The sequence below is a fragment of the Erinaceus europaeus genome, chromosome 8 (assembly GCF_950295315.1).
Source record: "Erinaceus europaeus chromosome 8, mEriEur2.1, whole genome shotgun sequence".
NCBI lineage: Eukaryota > Metazoa > Chordata > Mammalia > Eulipotyphla > Erinaceidae > Erinaceus > Erinaceus europaeus.
The window spans coordinates 117126066-117138729 of record NC_080169.1 but is presented as its reverse complement, the minus strand read 5'-3'; the positions used below and the strand labels follow the sequence as shown (position 1 = coordinate 117138729).

At 41.5% G+C, this 12664-nt stretch overlaps 1 protein-coding gene across 5 annotated transcripts in view; it reads left to right on the top strand.

The window, feature by feature from the left end:
- Positions 1-1198: 1198 nt before the first annotated feature.
- Positions 1199-12664, top strand: part of TPK1 (thiamin pyrophosphokinase 1) — a 453436-nt gene continuing 441970 nt past the window's right edge. For 3 of the 5 annotated variants that reach the window (XM_060196761.1, XM_060196762.1, XM_060196760.1), the window contains exons 1-2: positions 1336-1465; positions 1654-1712. In XM_060196761.1, the coding sequence (XP_060052744.1) occupies positions 1413-1465; positions 1654-1712 (112 nt within the window). In that variant the 5' untranslated portion in view covers positions 1336-1412. Of the gene's footprint in view, positions 1466-1653; positions 1713-12664 lie in introns of all 5 variants that reach the window. The other 2 variants (XM_016187821.2, XM_060196763.1) reach the window with 2 other exon arrangements.

The following is a 12664-nucleotide window of genomic DNA, read 5'->3' as shown; positions in this document are numbered from 1 at the left end:
GTTCAAGCCCCCTGGCTCCCCACCTGCACGGCAGTGAAGCAGGTCTGCAGGTGTCTATCTTTCTCTCCCCCTTGAAGTTTTCTTCCATATGGACTAGAAAGTGACATCAGGATAAGAATCTTATGCAAAGACAGTTTTAGACACAACAGTAGTCAGAACAGACAATACTCTGGAAAGGTCTTTAACTTAACCATTTATTAGGGAGTTGCAGGTGAACTTTCTTCTAAAACATAGCTTTGAGAAGTGTGTGTAAGTGTGTGTGTGTGTGTGTGTGTGTGTGTGTGTGTGTGTGTGTGTGTGTGTGTGTTGGTTTCATTCCAGCAGCTCAAGAAAATGATGGGGGTAGAGTGGTTGGTAATACATAATAGTGTTGACTGAAAATAGTCATCACTATGAAGCAACTGAAAAGAGAAGTTTTTTTGTTTTGTTTTGTTAATGAGGCAATTCTGAACAGAGGATTCAAGCTCAGTGAGGGCACATCTGTTTTCTTAGAGTAATAGCGTCACCTTTCTGAAGTTAAGAGTCTAAAATTATGTATATTTACACACATGTGGTCTAGGTAAGTTGTTGCCTGTAGAAATACTTAACTCCTAGCAGAGATAAAAGGAGACATCTAGTTAGATAAAAAATAATGAACTGCTTGCTGAGACAGATGTTATCTATTTGCAGGAATAACTCAAGATCTGAAGTCACAAAGACTTATTTTAATCATGGTATGTGCTCTTTTTGCAATGCAAATCAGACTGGCCTCTTTCCTGTTTCTTCCACCAGAAACTGAATTAGGGGCTGTCTTTGGTGTATGGCATTGGAGAGCCAAACTTGCTGCTTGTTTTCTTTTCTCTCGTTGACTTTAAACCTTTTAAACTGCTGTTATTTCAGAACACTGGATCTCTAATGAGCAGCAGGAACTTACCCCAGGTGACATTTCCTACCTACATCAGGGGCCCTTTATAAAAAAAAAGGAAACTTGGGAGTGTTGCTTGGCTTAGAAGTCTTGGTTTGCAAAAAAGGCGGTAAAAAAAAATTGCAGCTTCGTTTGGAACACTCTGTGTCCTCCTTGCATTCAGTGAAGAAACCCTCTGCACAAAAAACAACAACAACAAAAGACTAGAGCAATTTCCAGCGCAGAACTCAAGTGCAAAATGCACTGGAAAAGGAGGCAAGGTCTCAAGGAGGCAGAGTTCGGGCATGCGCAGTCTCCGCCGGCTGCCGGAGGGGGCGTGGCCTCCCAGCCCGCCCTTACTTAAACCTGGGAGCCCCCGTGGCGCGCCGACTGAGGTTTCCCAGCCGAGTGCAGAGCAGTCGATCGCCCGCCACCCGCGCTCCGCTGCACCCGGCCGCCATTGTGTAAGTGCGACCGCAGTCCGCGTCCCGGGCGCGCGGGCAAAGGGGGCGGCCGCTCCAGTGCCCGGATGTCGGTGGAGCTGCCGCGCGCGCCCGGAATCCCCGGGGCAGCGGCCTGCAGGTGCTCGTTCCTGCTCGGGTCTCGGCGGTGCTGGCTGCTTGGGTGCCAGGCTCGCTGCTCGGTTCCCCCAAACACCGGGTAAAACCACAGTGGCAGATGCACCAGGGTCTACCCCGAAGGGAGGCTTTCTAACGTGCCATTTTCTTTCTCTTTTCTTTTTTTTTTTTTTCCTTCTCTCTCTAATGCAGAGGCCAGCAGTCCGCTATGGAGCATGTCTTTACCCCGCTGGAGCCTCTGCTGCCCGATGGTACTGTATGTCTCTCCACGTTGGCAGTGACCCTGACCGGCCCTTCCCCAGAGGCCGGGCCCCTGCACCGCAGGGCTGCTACCCAGACCAAGGGAGTTCAGTTTCCTACCTGCCGCCTTCCTCGCCACATTGCTACCTGGGTTTGCTATTCTGGAAAACACACACACACACACACACACACACACACACCCACCCACCCACCCACCCAGAACAGAACAGAACAACCCCAACTGGTTGTCAGGGCAGTTCTGGCCCTTTGGAGTTCATTGCAAGCACAGATTTGATAATGCATTTCATCTCCAGGGGAGTGAGGACTGTCTGCTAAGGGGAGCTATTAGGTCCTTAACTGTTGACCCCCAGAGTGGATCTCTTCCAAAGGTGTGTAAGGACCGGTCTTTCTTGCCTGTCCACTCTGTATTTTTAATCCATTGAAAGTGCCTGAGATGACACTCTAAAAAGTTCAGTAAAGTAGCCCTCCAACCTGTTTGTAAGGCTTTAACATTCACTTCAGGGTTGAAGTTACAAATGACTGTAATTCACAAGAAAGTAGCTGCCTTGAGTCTCCTGAGTAGTAGTTGACTTGGGTAATATTAAATGTTACTTTTACCAGCTAGTTTTTCTCCTTCTTCCTCTGCCTCTTCTTCTCCTCCTCCTTCTTGTTCTATTGCTTGCTGTTGTGTAGGGCTTCTACTTTGAGCCAACCACAAATTTACACAAAGTGCATAGTTTTAACATTTATAACGCTCTTTTACACATGAATTCATGGGCTATGTTTAGGGTTTTTGTTTAGTTGAATTTGACCCTGTTAGTTTTTACATATCTTGGGGATATTGGTAGTAGAAAGAATTCGGAGTACTAAATAGTAGAGAACAGTGACTCTCTTTGTCATTCCCCATGTAAAGTTGCTTATATATACCTGTATTTTACTTGACATGTGAAGGAAAGTGGATACCGCTAGAACTAGAATCTGTGTCCAAACATGTTTGACTCAGTTAGAAAGTTAAAATGTTACTGTAGTGCAGTGTTAACTAAATCACTTATTTACAAGGGTTATTACTGTTTAATTTTTTAAAATTTTTATTTATAAAAAGGAAACACTGACAAAAACCATAAGAAGGGTACAACTCCACACAGTTTCCACCACCAGAACTTGGTATCCCCTCCCCTGATAGCTTTCCTATTTTCTATCCCTCTGGGATTATGGACCCAGGGTCATTGTGGGATGCAGAAGGTGGAAGGTCTGTGTCTGTAATTGCTTCCCCGCTGAACATGGGCATTGACAAGTCGATCCATACTCCCAGCCTGTATCTTTTTTTCCCTAGTGGGGCTGCACTCGGGAAGCTGGGCTCCAGGACACCTTGGTGGGGTTGTTTGCCCAAGGAAGTACAGTTGGCATCATATTAGCATCTGGAACCTGGTGGCTGAAAAGAGAGTTAACATATAGAGCCAAACTAATTGTTGACTAATCATGAACCTAAAGGTTGGAGTAGTGCAGATGAAGAGTTGGGGGTCTCCATTTTGTAGATAGCTTTTAGGTATATTTTAGTTATATTCTGTAGGGCCCATGACTATACATTTTTTTTTTCTTTTTCCTGAGCCTGACATCTCATATGCAGGTGGATCAAGTTTTTGTCTGGGGAGATGATGTCATGGCTGGAAAAAGGACCAGAAAGCTGGCTGGATCAGGGAAGAGAGTAGCTCCCAAATAGGGGAAAGGTATATAAATATTGTTGACTGTAAAACCCCATCGATTTGATGTGATCTGAGGTCCACATTCAGCTTAGAAGCCTATGTGACCTCTGCATCTCTGTAGATCTGAGCTCACATTCTGTGGTCATGAGTAGGAGCATTCCAAGCTGCCCTAATATCAGGACCCATCTTCCTCAGGTGGAAGAGTATTGTTGTCCAGCCTCCCTTTGCAGGATGGAACATTCTCTGCCATTGTTGATCCACATTGAGGGCACAGTCCTATGGGGACCCACAGAGGGATCTATTGTGTTGTTCCTGATAGAGATGGCTGTTTAAATATTTTAAAGGAACACAGCTTTTCAAAGGTTGAGAAAAGCACAAACACAAACATCTTGTAAATTAAACGTCACTTTCCCATTATTCAATAGCCAGAAGAATAGGATACCCAAGATTAAACACTTGATCCAGTGGCCTGTTGACTTTAAGATCTGTTACTAAAGATTGTATTTATTGGATAGAGATTGAGAAGGGAGGGTGAGATAGAGAAGGAGAGGAAGAGAGAGCCCCACAGCATTGCTGCACTATTTGTGAAACTTAACTCCTTGTGAAACTTCCCACCTGCATGTGGGGAGTATTTTACTGTCTTAAGGTATAAAATAGGATTAGTTCCCAGGGTCTTGTGAGGACAAATGATTGTGATGCATAGAAAGCACTTTGCATCAATTCTGTCATGGTGTTAGTATAATATACCCAGTGGTAAGACTAAAGGGGAAATAGGAAGGCAGACTCAGATCAGTGCAGAGTATATGCTCTCCCCATATTTTTAATCAATGACTTAGTGTTAGGCCTTGACTCCTTAAGGCAGGCACTAGTGACCTTTGTACTGGAGTAGGGTGTACAGAGAGGTTAAAAAAAACTTTGTAGGAAGCACCATTCACCCAGAGGAATTCTGCCTTCTTATGGGGGCTTCTTAAAGTTCTAGTTCTCTTTTTCTTCCCGGTAAAAATATCTCTGCCTCATCTCAAAGTTTGGTCTTGAAATATAAAGGCCCCCCAAGTAATACACATTGACTGTAGATATATAAAATCTTTGTACATATAATGGTGTATGGCCAGAGGCCAGTGTAGCCCTCCCTATGATACAGTCTTCATATAGTTTCATAACTATATTCAACTATATAATGATATACTAGGACAGATTATAAATATTTATAGACAAGGTAGTGTTGTATCTTAAATTATACATATGTACTGATACGTTTGAAAGATCAAGACATAGTTAGAAGGAGAGAGTGATCTTTTTATTTTTTAAAATTTTTATTTATAAAAAGGAAACATTGACAAAACCATAGGATAAGAGGGGTACAACTCCACACAATTCCCACCACCAGAACTCTGCATCCCGTCCCCTCCCCTGACAACTTTTCTATTCTTTAACCCTCTGGCAGTATGGACCCAGGGTCATTGTGGGATGCAGAAGGTGGAAGGTCTGGCTTCTGTAATTTTCCCCACTGAACATGGGCGTTGACTGGTCGATCCATACTCCCAGCCTGTCTCTCTCTTTCCCTAGTGGGGAAAGGCTCCAGGGAAGCAGAGCTCCAGGACACATTGGTGGGGTTGTCTGTCCAGTGAAGTCTGGTTGGCATCATGCTAGCATCTAGAACCTGGTGGTTGACAAGAGAGTTAACATACAAAGCCAAACAAATTGTTGACCAATCATGGACCTAAAGGCTGGAATAGTGCAGATGAAGAGTCAGGGGGAGGGGGTGCTCCATTTTGTAGATAGCTAGTAGGCATATTTTAGTTATATTCCAAAGGGCCTATGGCTATACTAGTTTTTTTTTTTTTTTCCTGAGCCTGAAATCTGATATACAGGTGGATCCTAATTATTGTCTGGGGAGATGATGTCATGGCTGGAAGAAGGACCAGAAAGCTGGATCAGGGAAGAGAGTAGCTCCCTAGTATGGGAAAGGGGTATAAATATTGCTGATCGTAAACCCCATTGATTTGATGTGATCTGGAGTCCTTATTCAGTTTAGGAGCCTATCGCAACTAAACATTTTTAACACAGTGCAAACATCTATTATTTGAAACGTTATTTTTAGCTACTAAACAATATCTAACAAGTAGGACTATTGTATTGTTTTCAGTTTAGAATCTGTGAACATAGGTGCCTTTTCAAAATCTTATACATCTGAACTTTTCCACATCTTGTTCTCATTGTGCATGATCAGTTCATTTTTTTTTTTAATCATAAAGCTTTGTGTTCAAAACTGGGTGTGTCAGAAGCTTTGAAAGAGAGTAAACTTGTTTATTTGCGGAGCTCAGACATAATCTCAGCACTCCTAGGTGGTGGTTTTCATTTCTATGCTAAGAGAGCAAGCTTCCCCTGGTGCTAGAGCAATTCCCATGTTTTGCTGGGGCTGCCTCTCAGGGTATGTGCTTGTCACAGAGCACATGTGAAAATGCCTATGAAGTTATTGATGACTAAAATAGGAAGCAAAGCGTCTTCAGAATCACCGTTTCACATCAGGCTATTCCAGACACTGAAGACGCAGAGCAAACTGCTACAAAGGTGGCAATTTCTGGTTAAGTTGAAATAGATTTTTTAACGCCTGCAGGATTGATCTATCACTTAGGTAGTACACCTGTTTTGTCCTGTATGACCAGGATTTGAGCTCGAACGGATCAGACAGGGAGAAATGCCCCTGCTGTGTTCTGTCTCTCTGTAGACAAAGAAAATAAACGGCCCAGAGCACAGAGACAGAGAAACAATTTAAATATTTTTTTTCTTTTTTTTTTAGATGGAGAGAGAGAGAGAATAAAGAGAGACATGTAGTATTGCTTCACTGCTGGTGAAATTCTCCCCATGCTAAGTCTGAGTACTTCCATGTGGTGTGTCCTGTGTCCTTATGCATCCTTGACTGAGTAGGGTATTTCCAAATATATATATATATAATATATTTTGGGAGATGAAATAAAATTCCATATTTCAGCTTGTCAGAGATTGCCCTTGTCATTTTCATAGATATGTGTATTGGTGTTCATATCTTCAGATATATTATGTATCAAAATGTAGTAGGTGACTTGCTTGCTTGCTTTATTTATTTATTTATTTTTACCATCAGGGCCTCATTAGGCCTTTGTACCATATTGAAATGAAAAACATAAGTCGCTCTTTTCAGTTAGTTATTTTCTACTTTTTTTTATTCTTTCCATTTATTTATTTATTTATTCCCCTTTTTTGTTGCCCTTGTTTTTTATTGTTGTAGTTATTGATGTCGTCGTTGTTGGATAGGACAGAGAGAAATGGAGAGAGGAGGAGAAGACAGAGAGGGGTAGAGAAAGATAGACACCTGCAGACCTGCTTCACCACCTGTGAAGTGACTCCCCTGCAGGTGGGGACCAAGGGGCTCGAACCGGGATCCTTAAGCCGGTCCTTGTGCTTCATGCCACCTGCACTTAACCCGCTGTGCTACAGCCCGACTCCCTATTTTCTACTTTTTTATACTAGTTTTCATAGTGTCCAGTACACATTCATAGTTAAATTTCTCTGCTATTCTATAAATAACTTGTTATTTCAAACTAGGAAAACTGTATTTGGCTAATTCTGAGCTATCTCTTACATTTTATCCTCTCAACATTAAATATGGACATTTTACATCAAGGTTTTTTTTTTTGCATTACTCTTTAAATGGAGCTCATGAAGTAAAAATATGGCAATTTTATTTGAAGCTCAGTTCACTTAAAGACATATTAAACTGAATCAAAATTTCTGTTCTCTTTAGTCACATAATTTGACTGTTATACATTTAGCTAATTTGGCAGTGTAAAGCCTCTAGAAAAATTTGGGACTAGAATAGACTTGTACTGTGACTGTCTTTCTCACTGAGTTTTTGACCTTTGGCAGGTTACTTCATTTCTTTGTTTCTTTATGCAAATTCAAATATTTCCAAAACAAAATCCTTGAACAAAGTCAGATTATAAAGTCTGAGAATCACATTTAAGAAGTAGAGTTCTCTGTAAGTGTAAAAAACACTTTTCCACTCGATAAACTTTAGGGAATTATTACTAAATTCAATCATTTGGTTGAGCACACAAGCTATTGTGTGTGAGGACCCACATTCAAGTCTTTACCTGCAAGGAGAAGCTTCACTAGCTGTGAAACAGTGCTACAACTGTTTTTATTTATTTAATTTTTAATTTTTATTTATAAAAAGGAAACACTGACAGAAAACATAGGATAAGAGGGGTACAACTCCACACAGTTCCCATCACCAGAACTCCATATCCCATCCCCTCCCCTGATAGCTTTCCTAGTCTTTATCCCTTTGGGAACATGGACCAAGGGACATTATGGGGTGCAGAAGGTGGAAGGTCTGGCTTCTGTAATTGCTTCTCTGCTGAACATGGGCATTGACAGGTCGATCCATACTTCCAGCCTGTCTCTCTCTTTTAGTGGGGCTGGGCTCTGGGGAAGTGGGGCTCCAGGACACATTGGTGGGGTCATCTGCCCATTGTTGTTAAAATTCGGATGGCTCTTGCCGGCCGGGCTGGCTTCACTGCGGGTAACAGAGACGCGGAGACAAAGGCTGGGCAGGGAAGCTGTATTTCTTTATTCAGGAACCACGATTCATAAACTAAGACAAACTAATCACCAAACAGAACTCTGCTGTCTCTTTGCGGCGGCGCAAGCACTCTCTCTCTGCAACTCAGAAACTCTCTAACTCTGAAACTCCTCCACTATGGAACTCTCTCTTACTCTGTAACCCTGAAACTCTCCAACTCAGGAACCCTCTGGCCCTCTCTCTCTTCCTCTCAAACTCAGGAACTCAGGAACTCTGGCGGGGTTCCTCCGGGGCGGGGCCAAGCGGGCCCGCGAAATTTAACTGGACTGATCTAATTCTCTTGGTGGGGGAGAACTAGAACCCAATGTAAACCGGTTGGCATCATGGTAGCATCTGGAACTTGGTGGCTGAAAGAAGAGTTAACATATAAAGTCAAACAAATTGTTGACTAATCATGAGCCTAAAGGCTGGAGTAGTAGTACAGATGAAGAGTTGGGGCTTTCCATTTTGTAGATAGTTAGTAGGCCTATTTTCGTTATATTCCAAAGGGCTCATCACTATACTCATGTTTTCTTTTTTCCCCTGAGACTGAAATCTGATATGCAGGTGGATCCAAGTTATTGTCTAGGGAGATGATGTCATGGCTGGAAAAAGGACCAGAAAGTGGGATCACAGAAGAGAGTAGCTCCCAAATATGGGAAAGGTTTATAAATATTGTTGACTGTGAACCCCATCAATTTGATTTGGTCTGGGGCCCATATTCAGCTTAGGAGCCTATGTGACCTCTGCATCCCTCTAGATCTGAGCTCACATTCTGTGGTCTTGAGTAGAAACATTCCAAGCTGCCCTAATATCAGAACCCATCTTCCTCAGGTATAGCATAGAGTATGTTGTTCAGCCTCCCTTTGCAGGATGGAACATTCTCTACAACTTTTTAGTGCTACAGCTGTTTTTCTCTGACATGACATCTTTCATTTTGCCTGTGTAGTTTGACTCTTCTGTGGAGTTTACTTGGTTTTTCATATTTTCCCTAAATTTCCTTGTTCTTCTAATTAGTTTCATTATATTTGATGACAGAAATGTTTATCCTATGCTTAATGGCCAAATTGTTTCTTTGCCTTAAGTAATATCTCATTATGTTTATAAGCCATCCTTTCCACATCATCTAGAGAATCAATTTCCTGTGTTTTAGTGTGGTATTAAGTAACACCCCCCACTCATCTTTTGATATTAGCATTTTAATAGCTACATGCTTTCAGAAACTCAGTCTTTCAAAGTGGTTCTTAAAATAACCCTAATTGTTAAAAAAAGTATAAATTGATTTTTTTATAGCATTATCAAAAAGTAATGGTCTTCCTGTAGATGAATCAATTGAAAATATCAAGCAAAACTCTGGGGGCAGTTTTAATATTCACCATGCTAAAATCTTATGGCTTGATCACCTCAGAATAGAAAAAAAAGAAAGAAAAAGTCTTCTCTGGGTTTTGATACATTAACACCAGATGTCTCTTGAGGATTTCTAAGGAAATGAGGTGTGCTTGTGCATTAACTTCCTATCAAATGAATTTCATTATCTTTTTTCTTAGTTAAATCCATCAGAAAGAATTATTCTTTGTAGGTGGCAAACAGATGCTCAAACAAATAGATTTCACTCTGAGAGTGTTTCTGGATCTTTCTCACAGTATTCTCTTTGGAGGTGTTCATTTATCAACGTGGAATCTTTCCTTTTGTCTTTATGACTTGCAGGGAATTCAAGCTTTTGATTTACTTTTAGACTGTGTTTAAGGTTGTGGCTTCAGGTCCACCTGGGGAGACTTTATTTTTCTTTGTAAAAGAGTGACATTTCTCTTGTTGATTATTCCTAACCTAAGGGGGAAAAATGCTCAGAATAGTGAGACTTTGATGGAATTATTTAAGAAAACTGAGTTCCCATGTTCTAGAACATCTCTGAAATAGCTCCTCTTTATTTGGGACATGTCCAAATACCTTTTTAAAAAATCATAGTTATACAACAAGGCTGCAGACTTGAGGTTCAGGGTCCCACATTCAGTTCCTGGTGCCACCATAAACCAGAACTGAGTTATGCTTTGTATAGTTGAAAACCAAACAAAATGTGACCGTCTCTGAGCAACTCATTGTTAGGAATGTGCATTTTATTTTATTTTATTTTAATTTTATTTACTGTCAATAATAGGGAGAGTGGAGATAGAGAACCAGAGCATCACTCTGGAACATGTCAAGCTGGGGATCAAACTCTAATCTGATACTTGAAAGTTCAGCACTTTACTCACTGCTGTACCTCGTAGCAGCAGGAATGTGTATTTATAATAATATTTATAATAAGGAGCTTACAGGTCTCTCTCTCTCTTTCAGTCTGTCTTGGCATCTGTGTGATGACTGTTCATTTCCTATGATATTTTTTCCCCTTTCCTTTGATAGGGTGAGAGATAGGAGAGAGAGTTTACCTGTAAGCTCCTTTGCTGGTGAAGTTTCCCTCCTGCAGGTGGGGACCAGGGACTTAAACCTAGGTCCAAGTGTACCACCAACCAGCCTCTTTTCCTTTTTCTTTAATGGTACAAAATGAATTCATGAGTTGTTGATTATTCATGAAGGGAATATTTATTATTGATTTTTTTTTATCACTGAATCTTAAAGTCTCCATGACTCCACCATTCCTGGAGACTATTATTTTCCCTTTCTTCATTCCCTTTCCACCTTTCTACCTTTCTGTTTCTTCCTTCTTTCCTTCCTCTCTCTCTCTCTTTCTCTCTCTCTCTCTCTGTCTCATTTTTGATAATGGCGAGAGACAGACAGAAGGAGAGACACCTATAGCCCTACTTTACCACTCAGTGAAACTTCCCCCTGCAGGTGGGGACTGTTCACTATCAAGTGAGCTACCTCCCTGTCTATAGGAAATATTTTTTAAATCAGTTTTTAACACCCATCTGATTTGGTATCTGAGAGATAACTCACAATGCTCAGTAAAATAAGTCAGAGAATAGGGGCACCTTGTGGCTCCACTCTTGTGGTATATAAAGAAATCAAACGAATGAATGAGTTAAGTAAAACAAAGAGCGGTGTTTAGATTATAAAACCAAATTAGTGGTTTTCAGAAGCAAAGGGGAGGAAGTTGGAGATAACGGCAAAAAGGGGCATTGTTTGGTGAGGGATAGAAGTAGACTTTTGATGATGACCTGTCAACTAGAATCAAAGTCCAGCTAAATAGGAAAGAAGGGCTCGATTGACAAGAACCCAGCTTCTAAGTTGGGAAGTGAGTCTAGAAGCACCAGCTGTAGATCAGATATCGGGAAGGGTGAAAGATGGAGTTCAGATCTTTAGTTGAGTAGAGTTAGTGACACCATAGTCTACATGTGTTTAGAAGTTTCCAGGGGGTAATCAGATATGGTAGGAAGGTGTGCAGTTGAACATTCATGGACACCATCATACATCTTATGTATAGAAGTTGTAGAGAAAATGAAAGACAAACATTATGGTATGTGTGTGTACGCACTCAGTGAGGGGTTTTGATATGGTCCAAACCACAAGACAGTGATTTTTGCTTTCTTAATTCTAGGGAATCAGCCTCATTCTTCTTTTTTTTTTTTAAAAAAATAGTTATTTATTCTCTTTTGTTGCCCTTGTTGCTTTATTGTTGTAGTTATTATTGTTGTTGTTATTATTGATGTCTTCGTTATTGTTTGCCCTTGTTGTTTTATTGTTGTCGTTATTATTGTTGTTATTATTGATGTCATCATTATTGATGTCATTGTTGTTGGATAGGACAGAGAGAAATGGAGAGAGGAGGGGAAGCCAGAGAGGGGGAGAGAAAGATAGACACCTGCATACCTGCTTCACCACCTGTAAAGTGACTCCCCTGCAGGTAGGGAGCCTGGAGCTCAAACCGGGATCCTTACAGCTCAAACCAGGATCCTTACGTGGGTCCTTGGGCTTTGTGCCACGTGCACTTAACCCACTGAGCTTCCACCCGACTCCCTCTCCCTTTCTTTTTTATACATTTTTTTCCCCTCCAAGGTTATTGCTGAGGCTCAATGCCTGCACCACGAATCTACTGCTCCTGGAGGCCATTCCTTTCCTTTTTGTTGTCCTTGTTTTATCACTGTGGTGGTGGTTATTATTGTTGTTATTGATGTCACTGTTGGATAGGTTTCAGAAGAATGGTGAGAAGAGGGGAAGACAGAGAGGAGGAGAGAAAGACACCTGCAGAACTGCTTCACCGCCTGTGAAGCGACTCCACTGCAGGTGGGAGCCGGGGGTTCCAACCAAGATCCTTAAGCCGGTCCTTGCGCCTTGCACCACGTGCGCCTAACCCTCTGTGCTACCGCCAGATTCCCCTGCCTCATTCTTTAAAGATTAATTTCATGAGTGAGAGAAAGTAGGAATCCACAACATCTTCTGTCTGGCATACAAGTTTTGTCCTCTCTCATTAAGCCACGTTTCTCCCATCTGTTTTGATAAGGAAAAGAAGGCATACAGTTGTACCGAGTTTTGATTATTGATAACAACATGGTATGGTTTATTCAGATGTTAATTTCTAGTGGTGCCTGCTTGAAACACATTATAAAGCAATGCTACTCTCAGATTTATAATTTATGGGGTCAGGTGGTCGCACATGTGATCAAGCCATGTTACCATGTGTGAGCACCAGGCTTTAAGCCCTTCTCTCCACCTGCAGGGA